Below are 14,206 nucleotides of genomic sequence, written 5' to 3' on the forward strand. Positions count from 1 at the left end.
AGGAGGGTAGCGTAGGTGGGTCTCCATTTTGCCCCCCCCTCTCCTGAGGTGGCCCAGGCTGAGGAGAGGTGCCCACCTCAGACAGGCAAGTACATGTCAGGATTACTGCTTCTTCTTTTTTATACTCACAGCAATCCTCTGAGGTAGGTTGGACTGCAGATGAACTTCACTGGTTGTAGGGATTCGAACCCAAGTCTCCAGGGAGCTCCTCTACTCTGTTTTGGCCTACAACAACCTGGTGAGATACAATGCTCCCTCTAAGCTGTGTAGTCTTGTGAGCAAAAATTCTGCTTTGTGAGCTACGGGCACTATAGTTGTGAGTGAGCGATTTGGCTGTCGCATAAATTAGTTTGCTCTGGAGCCATCCTTTCAGAGAGCCAGTTTGGTGTAGTGGTTAAGTGTGCGGACTCTAACCTGGGAGAGCCGGGTTTGATTCCCCACTCCTCCCCTTGTACCTGGCTGGGTGACCTTGGGCAAGCCGTAGTTCTGATAAGAGCTGTCCTTGAAAAAGAGCCGTTTCTGTCAAGAGCTCTCTCAGCCCCACCTACCTCACAGAGTGTCTGTGGTGGGGAGGGGAAGGGAAAGGAGTTTGTAAGCTACTCTGAGACACCTTTGGGTAGTGAAGGGCGGGGTATAAATCCAATCCTTCTTCTTCTTCCTGAGCGTAGACAAAAATGTGTGAGCTGGAGGCTCACACTAACTCAGCTTAGAGGGAACACTGGTGAAATAGTCTGAGGGAAGGTAATTTGTGAAAGTTCACAAAGTGAACTTCATCATGGCTGCATTGGGATTTGAATCTGGGTCTCCTCAGTCCTAGAACTACACCCAACCCACTCCATCTTTTCAGGGATACTTGTAGAAGATATTACATGATTGTTTAGCATTTGTTTCTCTAAAATGCTGTCAAGTTGCAGTCAGCTTAGAGGCTTTCAAGGCAAGTGAGAAGCAGAGGGTGGTCTGCCATTGCCTGCCTCTGCAGAGACAGCCTTGGTAGGCTCCCTTTCAAGTACCAACCCTACTTAGCTTCTGAGATCTGACAAGACTGGGCCTATACCGTGCTACCTTCACTCCCTCCTTAAAGACAACCACGTTTTTATTCTAGCAGAAGCTGGGGGGGAGACACAAGGACCCACCATTAGGTTCTAGTTCACAAAAGCATCTGCTGAAATAAAACAATGGTTCAATATGCTTTAAAACTCCTGTTTGATTTTTCTGCAATGACTTGTCCTGTGTAATTTCTGCCTGTTTTGTGTCTTCTGGCTACTAAGAAGGATGCCTTTGAGCAAGCATAGAGCGTCTTGCCAGGCTAGCAAGCAGCCATAGATGCTTATCCTTCCAAACTCTGTCGCTGTACGTCTGTCTCTCTCTCTCTCACACACACACACTTGCTTAGGAGCAAACACCATTGAACACAGAGGGGATTACTTTTGGGTAAACATGTCTACCCTATAAGATTATTGCATTGCTCTCCTTGCCACAAAAAAAATGGGATATAGTGGTGTTACAAATGAATAGAATCCTCCACCGCCAGTTTACCATGCCAACCGTGTATTTTTCCCTCGCCCACAGAGTAGCACAAGCCAGCTTCCAGCATAGGTTGCTTCATCCCAGCCTAGGCTGCAAACCCCCAAGATTTCTGTTAGGAATTGCCACATTTCCGAGGCTCAGAAAATCTGTTAATCTTCTTGCTGATATAGACACCTTTGCAACGTACGGGAGAGTATTAGTTTCTCAAGGAGCCAAGAAACAAGTTATGTCATAGGCTGCTGTTCTTTTTGCTAGATCCTAAAAGATTTTGCAATGGCTGGTTCTCAATGCAGATGAAACTCAAGAAGAAGGAAAAGAGATTGGATTTATACCCCGCCCTTCACTCAGAGTCTCAGAGCTGCTTACAATTTCCTTTCCCTTCTCCACAACAGGCACCCTGTGAGGTAGGTGGGGCTGAGAGAGCTCTTTCGAGAACTGCTCTTTGTCAAGGTTTGCGTGGTGCCAGCCCACTGCAGGTTGCGGGTGAGTGTGAGTATCACAGAAGACGTAAGTCCAACTGGCTTAGTGTAAAGCTAGATACATTTATTTACACAAGCCTCCACCAATATATTACACACAGCGACAAAATGCTTACGCAGACACCAGGTTTCCATCAGGAAGAGAAGTACACCGTACATCATCATATTTATACAACCATTGTCCAATCAGAACCCAGTGCTGAGTCATAGTGACACTGTCAATTGGCTCTGCTCTGGACAGAACCGGTTGGAGCCAGCTCTGCTGCCACCCTGAGCTGTCAGCTCCTGTCAAAGAGATTGACCTGCTCTACAGCCAGACTTACAGAACACCTGTATGTTGACACTCTTGAGAGAACAGTTCTGAGAGAACAAAGCAGCCATAGACGCTTATCCTTCCAAACTCTGTCGCTGTCTGTCTGTCTGTCTCTCTCTCACACACACACACACTTCCTTAGGAGCAACCACCATTGAACACAGAGGGGATTACTTTTGGGTAAACATGTCTACCCTATAAGATTATTGCATTGCTCTCCTTGCCACAAAAAAAAATGGGATATAGTGGTGTTACAAATGAATAGAATCCTCCACCGCCAGTTTACCATGCCAACCGTGTATTTTTCCCTCGCCCACAGAGTAGCACAAGCCAGCTTCCAGCATAGGTTGCTTCATCCCAGCCTAGGCTGCAAACCCCCAAGATTTCTGTTAGGAATTGCCACATTTCCGAGGCTCAGAAAATCTGTTAATCTTCTTGCTGATATAGACACCTTTGCAACGTACGGGAGAGTATTAGTTTCCCAAGGAGCCAAGAAACAAGTTATGTCATAGGCTGCTGTTCTTTTTGCTAGATCCTAAAAGATTTTGCAATGGCTGGTTCTCAATGCAGATGAAACTCAAGAAGAAGGAAAAGAGATTGGATTTATACCCCGCCCTTCACTCAGAGTCTCAGAGCTGCTTACAATTTCCTTTCCCTTCTCCACAACAGGCACCCTGTGAGGTAGGTGGGGCTGAGAGAGCTCTTTCGAGAACTGCTCTTTGTCAAGGTTTGCGTGGTGCCAGCCCACTGCAGGTTGCGGGTGAGTGTGAGTATCACAGAAGACGTAAGTCCAACTGGCTTAGTGTAAAGCTATATACATTTATTTACACAAGCCTCCACCAATATATTACACAGAGCGACAAAATGCTTACGCAGACGCCAGGTTTCCATCAGGAAGAGAAGTACGCCGTACATCATCCTATTTATACAACCATTGTCCAATCAGAACCCAGTGCTGAGTCATAGTGACACTGTTAATTGGCTCTGCTCTGGACAGAACCGGTTGGAGCCAGCTCTGCTGCCACCCTGAGCTGTCAGCTCCTGTCAAAGAGATTGACCTGCTCTACAGCCAGACTTACAGAACACCTGTATGTTGACACTCTTGAGAGAACAGTTCTGAGAGAACATGTGGCTGACCCAAGGTCACACCAGCAGCTGCATGTGGAGGAGTGGGGAATCAAACCTGGTTCTCCCAGGTTAGAGTCTGTGCATGTAACCACCACACTAGACTCAACCAAAATAGGGCTCAGACTCAAAACTTCTTTGCTATGCTAGAGCTCAGGCCTGGAACAAATGAAGCCGTGATGAAAGACAGGTGCCATTTGATCATGCATAGAGTGCCCTTCTTTCAGTCCTAGGTCACACATACAGGAGGAGGCGGCAGAATGAAGTTCAGTTTCAGGCCAGAGAAGAACACTGCTCCAATTCTGTAGTCCTGTTTTATTGCATTAAGAACATAAGATTATAAGAGATGCCAATGTTGGATCAGGCCAAAGGCCCATCCAGTCCAACACTCTGTATCCCACAGTGGCCAGAAATACCAGTGCCATCAGGAGGTCCACCAGTGGGGCCAGGACATTAGAAGCCCTCCCACTGTTGACCCCCCCCAAGCACCAAGATGACAGAGCATCACTTGCCCCAGAGCACCTATCTATACCTTGTGGCTAATAGCCACTGATGGACCTCTGCTCCATATGCTTATCTAATTCCCTCTTGAAAAAAAAAAAGGGTGAGCTTGTACCTAAATAAAGCTTGGTCTTAAAGGTGCCACTGGACTGTTTTGGGCTGGGGGGGGGGCTCTACAATTTACCTGGCTGCTTCTTGCTCTGACAGGGTTGCTGGGAGCAGGGGGTGGGGCTTGTTGCATGTGCCCGCCCCCTGGGCTCTTTACTACCGGAGCTCCGCTCCTGTGCGCTCCTGCAGGAAATGACCCCTGTAATCGTCTCCCATCTTGTCCCAACAGCAACCCTTTGAGGTAAATCACATTGAAGAGGGGAGGAGTTGCCAAAGGTCAATCACCCAGTGAGATTCATGGACGCGTGGGGATTTAATCCCCCATCACTCAGGTCCTAGTCCTGTGTTCTAAAGCTGGGGGAGGAAAGCGGCAGATTCGGTGAGGGGAAACAAGAGTACAGGGAAAACAAGTTAAAACTGTCCCTTTCCACAGTGTGCTGCCCAAACCATATTTGCTCACGTCTGACCAGCTGCCTTTTTAAAGATTGGAGTACACGGGGGGAAGCTGATTGCGGACACACACCCCCCAATGGATTTATTGATTGATTTTCTTCATTTATATTGGGCCGTGAATGGGAGGCAGATACCCACCAAATGCATAAAAGCATCAGATGTTCTTTCCCGTTGCACCTGGCACATAGTGTGACCAGGGCCCACTTCGGACCATTTCCCCAAATTTGCTAAAAGGAGGCCCCGGTCACACGGCAAAGTTGCCGCCGGAGAGGCACGGATGGTGGGCGGAATATCCGGGTGCGATCACACCCCAACATCTGGGAAGTGGAGCGCACCTGTGGCTTACCGCTGACAATGCGAGTTAAAAAACTAGTACCTCCAAGGTACTAGTAAACGTTTGCCACGGGTTGCCTCCAGACTCCCGTGTGATCGCGCCGGCGCACGGCATTCCCCTCCGGTCCCTCGTTTACCCGCTGGCGTTGAGGGAAGGACCCGTGGTGTGCCGCCGGCGCGTCTGATCGTGTAATCGTGGATCAAACTGCGCCGGGGCAATTAGCCACGCCTCCCCCCCCCCCACGATATCCGGCCCGTGTGACCGGGGCCGGAGATCATTTTAAGTAGCAATTATGTAGTAACTGGATTTCTCTCTCTTTCCAACCTGTTCTTTAAAGGGAACTGATGGTGTATGCTCTCTATGGGGAAATACCACCCCCAAATCTTTTACTCTGATATATATACCAAAACACCCTTCTCTCCTACAAAATCTCCTGTATTGTTACAGCTTTAGGAAAGCTTTGGTTCATACACCATCGCACTAAAAAATCTAGTTGCATCACCAGTGCAGGCCCTTTCTGCACCGGTAATCTGCCCCAGGTTAAATGCAGTTAGGAAGTCCCCCACCCCGCTACTCCACAGCACTGTAATACATTCAAGAATGAAAGATCCAATAACTTCCTGGCTTGTCTTGCGGAGAACTTCATTTTCCAGAAAGTGGAGAGGGAAACAAGGGGGTCTGCTATCTTGGACTTGATACTTACCAACAGGGAAGAACTGATCGACTGGTTTATAGGATTATGCATGGGAAAGAGCAGGTAGAGAAAGAGGTACTTTTCTCCCTTTCTCACAATACAAGAACTCGTGGGCACTCCATGAAATTGCTGAGCGGTCGGGTTAGAACGGATAAGAGGAAGTACTCCTTCACCCAAAGAGTGATTAACACTTGGAATTCACTGCCACAGGAAGTGGTGGCGGCTACAAGCATGGACGGCTTCAAGAGGGAATTAGATAAGCATATGGAGTAGAGGTCCATCAGTGGCTATTAGCCACAAGGTATAGATAGGGACTCTGGGGCAAGTGATGCTCTGTATTCTAGGTGCTTGGGGGGATCAACAGTGGGAGGGCTCCTAGTGTCCTGGCCCCACTGGTGGACCTCCTGATGGCACCTGGTATTTCTGGCCACTGTGTAACACAGAGTGTTGGACTGGATGGGCCTTTAGCCTGATCCAACATTGGCATCTCTTATGTTCTTATGATGAGGTGAAAGTAGTGGGCACCCTGGGTAATAGTGACCATGTAATTTTGGAATTTACAGTCTTGGGGAAGGTAAAAGCTGTACATAGTAAAACATATAGGTTGGACTTCAGGAAAGCAGTAGTAGGTGTGAAAAGGATCTTAGGGGTCTTCGTAGACCATACACTGAACACGAGACAGCAGTGTGATGTGGTTGCTAAAAAGGCAAATGCAATTTTGGGCTGTATCAACAGAAGTATAGTGTCCAGATCACGAGATGTGATGGTGCCACTTTGCACTGCTCAGACCTTGTGTTAAGTTTTGGGCACCACAATTTAAGAAGGATATAGACAAGCTGGGACGTGTCCAGAGGAGAGCAACAAAGATGATGAGGGGTCTGGAGACCAAGTCCTATGAGGAAAGGTAGAAGGAGCTGGGTATGTTTAGCCTGTAGAGGAGACGACTGGGAGGTGTTACGATCACCATCTTCAAGTACTTGAAAGGCTGCCATCTAGAGGATGGTGTGGAGTTGTTTTCTGTTGCCCCAGAAGGTCAGACCAGAACCAACTGGTTGAAATTAAATCAGAAGAGTTTTCGGCTAAACATTAGGAAGAACTTCCTGACAGAGCGGTCTTCTGGGTGTGGAACAGCAGTCACTGTGGGTGTGGAGGGGGAGGTATTTGTGAATGTCCTGCCTTATGCAGGGGGTTGGACTAGATGACCCCTTCCAACTCTAGGATGGAGGTCCCTTCCAACTCTAGGATTCTATGATTCTCTGTACTTATGGTGCTTTGCCCAACTTTTCTCTGATCTTTCTCAGATTGCAGTAAAGCTTGGATGGCAGCTGTGTGTCTGGGTATGTTTGGATCTTCCCACCCCATGGCAGCCTTTTCCTCCCCTCCCAGCCACAGGGGGGCTTTAAAAAAAACTGGCATTAGAATATCAAATCAATCTACCATTGCAACAATAGGTGTAACAGGTTCTCTGAATTCTCATCTTTCCTTTTGAAAAGGAAGCCTCTAGTGTCTGCTTTGCAGAGTCATTTAAAAAAATGTAAGCTAGGAATTCACAGAGCCTGTTGTGCCTGTACTTACAATGATATAATGATGTTCTAGTGCCGATTTTAATTCCCCCCCCCCCGCAGACACCCCATTTTCCACTGTGCTTTACCTGTAGCTGCACCAACCACAGGGAAATTGCAAAGGCAATTGGTTCATGTGTGGAAACCACCACAGGCAGAGAAGGAGATATAAAGTGGACAGTGTCTACTGTGTACAGATTGGCCTGTATAGTTTGGTAGAGGGCTAGCATGGTGCAGGGCTTAGTGTCATGCTAGTACCTGGAGACCCACGTTCGAATACCCACTCTGCCATGGCAGTGTGCTGGGTGACCTTGGTTCAGTCACATGCTCACAGCCAAATCTACTTCACAGGGTTGTTGTGAGTATAAAATGGAGGAGGGAAGAACGGTGTAAGCCACTTAGTGTCCGCAGTGAAGAAAGAGGTGGGGTATAAATGGGTGGCTTATTGTGCCTTGCATCACTGGATCAACAGTTCCATCTGTCTTTGTTTTAACCTCAGACCTCTGTCTTAAGAAAGACTTGTTGCAATGTCTCTGCATGTTAAAAGTAAATGAAAAATGAAATTTCAGATAAATGTGCCGAGTATTCTGACTTTGCTAAAAATTGTCACTAGGCATGAGTATACTTCAAGGGAGAGAAGATATTTTCTTAGACTGCAGACAGAAATTTTGGAATACGTATAAGGTGAGTTTCTACTCTTGTGAAATGCCATTAAAGGAATTGTTTGTGTGTATAAGGTGAGTCGGTGTATTTATGTACTTTCATTATTTAATTATAGAATCATCTGGGACCCCAATATCCTTCAGTCTGTCCTCTGTCCTGCAGTAGTGTAAATCTGTTTCTCACATTTGCATCCTCCGAGGGGTTCAGGGTTCCCCTATCTGCCTATATGTCACGTACAAAAGCCCTGTGATGTAGATTCGGTTGAGATTTGATCACCCAGCCAGTGAGGATCTGAACCTTAGTCTAGGACAGTATTCTACTCACTACCTCAAACTACCACTACCTTGTACTGGCTCATACTAGATTAAAAAAAATATATCGCCAATTTTACTACCTGAAAATTAGACACAAGTGGGGACCCGCAAGAAACCTGCGGTGTGATTATCCCCTTCCTCACACCTTTGCTTCCTCCCTCCCTCTACCTCTCTCACACTCTGCCTCCCTTATCTCTCCTCCATGCGTGTTACTTCCTCTCTCTTTCTGCCCCCATCACTCTCCTAGCCTCCTGCCTGCTTCCTCCCCCACCCCGCACAGCAGCAGCAGCTGTGGTGGTGGTGCTCCCAGCCACCCACCTGCAGCAGTGGCAGTGCCCTGGGAATCAAAACGGATCTCCCAGCTACAGAGATCAGTTCACCTTAGGGCTGCCAACTCCAGGCTGGGAAATTCCTGGAGATTTGGGGGTGGAGCCTTGGGACAGTGAGGCTTGGGGGGGTGGCAAGCAGCCTCAGCAGGGTATGATGCCACAGACTCAACCCTCCAAAACAGCCATTTTATCCAGGGGAACTGATCTCTCTCACCTGGACAGCACTTGTAATTCTGGGTGAACTTTAGCCCTCACCTGGAGGCTGGCAGTGAAGAAGAAGAAGAGGAGATTGGATTTATACTCTGTCCTTTACTACGCAAAGGAGTCTCAGAGCGGCTTACAATCTCCTTTCCCTTCCCCTCCCCACAACAGACACCCTATCTCATTTCCCTACCCCTCCCCACAACGAGCACCCTGTGAGGTAGGTGGGGCTGAGAGAGCTCTTTTGAGGACTGCTCTTGAGAGAAGAGCTCTGAAATAACTTGTAACTGACCCAAGGTCACACCAGCAGCTGCATGTGGAGGAGTGGGGAATCAAACCCTGTTCTCCCAGATTGGAGTCTGCGCTCCTCGTGGAGCTCCACGTAGTTCTTGTGGAGGAAATGGCTTAGAGGGTGGAGTCTATGGCATACTGGTCTGAAGATCCTCCACTGCTCAAATCCCATCCTCCCCAGGCTCCACCCCTCAAATGTCCAGGAATTTCCTAACCTGGAGTTGGCAACTCTATTTCCTTCCCCCCAACAGCCAACCTACCTTTATCTGCCTTTCTGTCTTTAGCTTTCCATCTCCATCATCAGCTTCTCCCTAGGAAAATTACAGTTTTTCTTCACAGTGGGGACCAAAGCAGCTTACTTTATTCTCTCCTCATTTTTATCTGCACAATAACCATGTGAAGTTGGTTGGGCTGAATGTCTGTGACTGGTCCAAAATCACCCAGTCAGCTTCCACCGCAAGATGGGGATCTGAACCTGGGTTTTGCAGATCCTGTTTTGAAGCTCTAACTGCTGCACCACACTGGCTTTCATAGGGTTGCTGCTGTTGAACAGTAGCAAGCAGCCAGGCCTAGGAACATGCAAGTCAGGTGGTATCAAGTCACCCAGAGGGTGCTGCCAGGTGGAACCTGGAGATCCCCCAGAATTACAACTGAACTCTAGACAGTAGAGATCTGTCTCCCTGGAGAAAATGGCTGCTGTGGAAGCTGGACTCTGTGGCATTAGTAGTAGTAGTAGTATACTTTATTGTCATTGTACATAGTACATCCTCTCTCTCCCTTCCCCAGACCCAGCCCTCCTTAGAGTCCACCACAAAATCTCTAGAAATTTCCCAGCCTGGCACTGGCAGCCCTTGTCAAGCCTGGCCCTAAGGATCCCTCCCTGAAAGGCCAGAATATGCCTGGAAAGGGCCCTGCCCCCTTCCACTGCCTTTTACTGATAGAACCAGTTAGAAGCTTCCCCCCTGCTGAAATTTTTAAGAGAGTAGTGGAGCCTGCAGCAAAAGAGGTAGGGGCAACAAGCTCAGATGTGCTTTAAAAACGTCCCCCTGCCATTTAGCTATTCATACTGCAGGAGGAATCCTCCCCAATCCCAGCTCCAGTTCTGCTTTTGCTTCCTGCCCTCTTCGTCTCTGTCTCTCTCTCTCTCTCTGGCTATCAGCCAGTCTTTCTCTCGCTGTCAATGTGACAAGGCCTGGAGTAGATCCTTGTGGCGGCCATTTCAAAAGGGTTTTTTTTTGGGGGGGGATTCAGTCCTCCCTGGGGGGTTTTGTTTGTTTGTTTTTAACTTTTTGGATTTTTCTGTAGACCCATGGAATCCCCCGAGTCTGTAAAAAAACCTGTTGGGGGAGAGTGTGCCCTCTGTTTGCGGAGGGAACTGTTGAGAATTAGATATATGGATTGAAAATATATCTTTATTCTCCTGTAAAAATTGTATGCCCTCCAAAGTTCTAGTCCTGGAGCCCCTTGAGGAGTACAACCGAATGACAACAGCTTCATTAACAGATATTAAAGCCTGGCAGGGCTTATAGGGAAGGAGGAGCTGCAACAATAAGAAACCCGTGAATGGATAACAAATAAAAAATAGCCACTATGGGGTGGGGGAATCTGTAGGCTAACAGGCAGGGGAAGAGGAGGAGCAACCATTTGTCCCGTATTTTAACCCCCAAATAAACTCTATTTCCCCCAAGGTGTGCTCTTTGCCTCCTTGGAGAAAACACATAGTGTCCAGATGGGCGCCTGTACCCATTCCCCAGTGGGATGGTGAGGCAATTGAGACCCTTCCCTCTCCAACACGGCCTCAGTCCAGATTGTCCCTTCCCCCTGTGCTGCTATTTACCTTTTTAAAAAAGAACGCAAAACACAGTGAGAATTCAGTTCACGGCTCTCCCATCATCATGGCTAGCTTTGTCTGGAGACAGTCATGTTTGGGCAACTTGTACGGTACCACGTACCTCTCAAACAATCTTTTGTGCCACCTATAAAAGAGTATGCTAGGACTCTTTCTGCGAAGCTACAAGCCCGGCATATCCCTTAATATTGTGAATTTTTCCCTTTTTTCTGAGAAAGGTTTCTTTTAAAAAAATATATATTTTGTATGTTTGCAAATGCATTTCAACATCCTTCAGCTGACCTCCATCACCACTATGGGTATGTTTAGGCAACACTCAGCTCTGAGAAACGTGCCTTTTGAAGGAGAAGAAGCCTTGCGGGTGTGAAATTAAGACCTCTTTCAGAGTTATTTCTCATCCATAGCCAAATAAAACATTCCTTCCTTCTTGAAGCCTTTGCTTGCCCACCTGGGAAAACGTAATAATATCTCAAGTGTCACATAATCTTCATGGTCTACTGTGCTGATCTTGTATTTAAAACTAGGCAGCATAATATCACTCAACAGTTCTTAAAGCAGCAACTTGAAGAGGCAAAACAGCCTGTAAAAGGTAAAGGTTCCCTTGCTCGAAAGCCAGTTGAATCCGACTCTAGGGTTGCAGTGCTCATCTCCGTTTCAAAGCCGAAGAGCCAGCGCTGTCCGAAGACGTTTCCATGGTCATGTGGCCGGGGCGTGACTAAACACCAAGGCGCACGGAGCGCTGTGACCTTCTTCCCACCAAAGTGGTACCTATTTATCTACTTGCAATTTCTTGCTTTCGAACTGCTAGGTTGGCAGGAGCTGGAACTGGAGACGGGAGCTCACTCCGTCATGCGGCACACTCAGGTCTCGAACTGCTGAACTACTGGCCTTCCACAGTACAGGCTGTGGAAAACAGCCTGTACTACCCTATGAACTGCAGTTGAAACTGAATTTCCCTCACCCCGTCTTTAGTGTTTATGGAGGGATTCTGTGTCTGCAACACCTCTCCTTTCTGAACAGCTGGTGCCAATACTGATGCACTTTTTAAAAAAATTGGCTTACTGGGGGTACTTTCATTTCATTAAGAATTTTAAAAATACAAGGAGAGCTGAGAATCTAAAAAGAGCTTTGTTGATTCAGAATCAGGATCGGATGTTTCTCTTGTCAACCCAATATCTCTGGGAAGCCCATCAATGGGGTACAAAGACAACAACATTCCCATTGTATATACCCCAAGTAAACCTGCTATTCAGAGGTCTATTTCCCCAGAGCGGCTGAACAGTCCTGCAAGGATTTCTATCATATTTCTGTTTTAACATCATCACCTGTTCCCCCACTGGATTTAAATAAACTATTCACTGTGTTTCCATTTTTCTTTAACTCATTGCCAAGCAAACTAGTTTCAGTGACGCTGACTGTTAGAAGAAACAGAGGGAAAACTTCACTCTGACCACTGTCTTCACACTAGGCCCTATTTTATAGTTATTCAAGCATTCTTCCTCTACTTTCTATACGGTTAACAATGATAACATTATCACTGTTCTCTTTTTTTTTCCAGACTGGGCTGATGTACTGGCCTTTTGTGCAAGTGAGTTTCACATTGGTGTTCTTTCTGTCCTGGAAACTCTGGCTAAAGAAATTACAAACCACATGATTCATTTGAATAAAGGATTAATAGGAGAGCCTTGATACATAGACTAGCCAGCGCCTGCGTATCTGTCCACCCCGTGTGTGTGTAGAGCTTCGGAAAAGGGCAAGACACAAGGGGATACTGTCCAGGTCTTGCACTGGGTTAGATTTATATCCCTGTCTGAATAAAAGCTTACACGCTCTATGCTGGAGATACTTAAGAGCAGGGGTAATTTCGTAGAAAAAGAGGTGCAGGAGCTCATTTGCATATGCCACACCCCCTGACATCACCGGAAGTGTGTCAGAAGGCAACACCCACCGCTCAGGCTCCACTGGACTGTATTCGATTGCTAGCTATTGGAGGGGGGGGACGTGCAGATCTGTCCTCACAGAGGAGGGAGAGCTTGTACCTGAATAAACCTTGGTCTTAAAGGTGCCACTGAACTGTTTTGGACATAGACTAACCAGCGCCTGCGTATCTGTCCACCCCGTGTGTGTAGAGCTTCGGAAAAGGGCAAGACACAAGGGGATACTGTCCAGGTCTTGCACTGGGTTAGATTTATATCCCTGTCTGAATAAAAGTTTACATGCTCTATGCTGGAGATACTTAAGAGTGCAAGCTTCGTACAAAAGCTGAGACTAGTGGTTGTTGTGAGCCACCCTGAATAGAGGGTGGGCTTAAAAACATGCCAGATGAAAGCAAAAATTACAGGGCATTTCCCTGGTTTGTTAACATTGCTTTCTTCCCAAACAGCTGTCCAACTTCAGCCTGGTCCCGGTGTACCTGAGGACTGCATACACTGGACTGTGTGGTTTTATCTGGATGTCTTTCCTGTGCTTTTCACAACAATGTGGCGATGGCACTGTAACATCTGCTTTTAGGCTGTTCCGGGAAGAGAAGGCCAACACGGATGAGAAATCACTAGAGAAATAAAGAGGTCATTGTTACAAAGCATTCATCACCCATCAAAGTCCAAATGTTTTGTTGTAGGGTGAAGCGAAGCTGAATTTTTGCACTTCAGATGTGCCTGGTTCTTAATTCTCCTTTGTGTGAGGTGGTAGGATGGATTACAGGTGGTAGATTCTTTTGCATAAGAAGCTCTGAACCAACAGAACATTAGCACAACAGGAAGAAAGGTTCTGCTTTCCTTCTGTTTGCTGTGGTACTTTTTCCATTATCAGGGAACTTTTGATGGAGAGGACTCTGAAAGCTGGAATCCATCATCATTCTCTGGCACCTATGAACTTCAGGATAAAGGCATGTAACCACCCTTTACCAAGTTACTGTGGCCAATGTAGCACAATTAGTTGCATGTACAGTTTGCCTGAATGGGGAGAAGAGTTTTACTATTTCCTTATTGCCACTGCTAGTTCCACAATTTGGGGGGGGACCCTTGGGCCACCTGTCAATCACACCTAAAAGATGTAAAAAGTGCCAATGGAGAATTTTCTCATGCTGCCTGTCCTACAATACTTCTAGAGTGAAGAAGGAAGCAGAATTCAGACCATGAGTCCTTGCTAGTCTAGGGGCCATTGATATGCGCAGCCTTGGAACACTTTCTCTACGAAGAAAGGTTGAAGCACTTGGGGCTCTTTAGCTTGGAGAAACAAGGACTGAGTGGTGACATGATCGAGGTTTATAAGAATATGCATGAAATAGAGCAGGTAGAGAAAGAAGTACTTTTCTCCCTTTCTCACAAAACAAGAACTCGTGGGCACAATGAAATTGCTGAGCAGTTGGATTAGAATGGATAAAAAGGAAGTAGTTCTTCACCCAAAGAGGGATTAACACATGGAATTCACTGCCACAGGAGATGGTGGCGGCTACGAGCAT

At 47.0% G+C, this 14,206-nt stretch overlaps 1 protein-coding gene across 1 annotated transcript; it reads left to right on the forward strand.

Annotated features, from left to right (window-relative positions):
- Positions 1–7,711: 7,711 nt before the first annotated feature.
- Positions 7,712–13,324, forward strand: LOC107116411 (mpv17-like protein). Its single transcript, XM_015418307.1, has 3 exons — positions 7,712–7,780; positions 12,302–12,331; positions 13,127–13,324. Exons 1-3 carry the CDS (start codon positions 7,712–7,714, stop codon positions 13,304–13,306), a joined length of 279 nt encoding a protein of 92 aa, XP_015273793.1. The 3' UTR covers positions 13,307–13,324.
- The last annotated feature ends 882 nt before the right edge of the window (positions 13,325–14,206 follow it).

Source organism: Gekko japonicus, unplaced genomic scaffold (genome assembly GCF_001447785.1).
Source record: "Gekko japonicus isolate JY-2015 unplaced genomic scaffold, Gekko_japonicus_V1.1 scaffold5650, whole genome shotgun sequence".
In the NCBI taxonomy this organism is placed as follows: Eukaryota; Metazoa; Chordata; class Lepidosauria; order Squamata; family Gekkonidae; genus Gekko; species Gekko japonicus.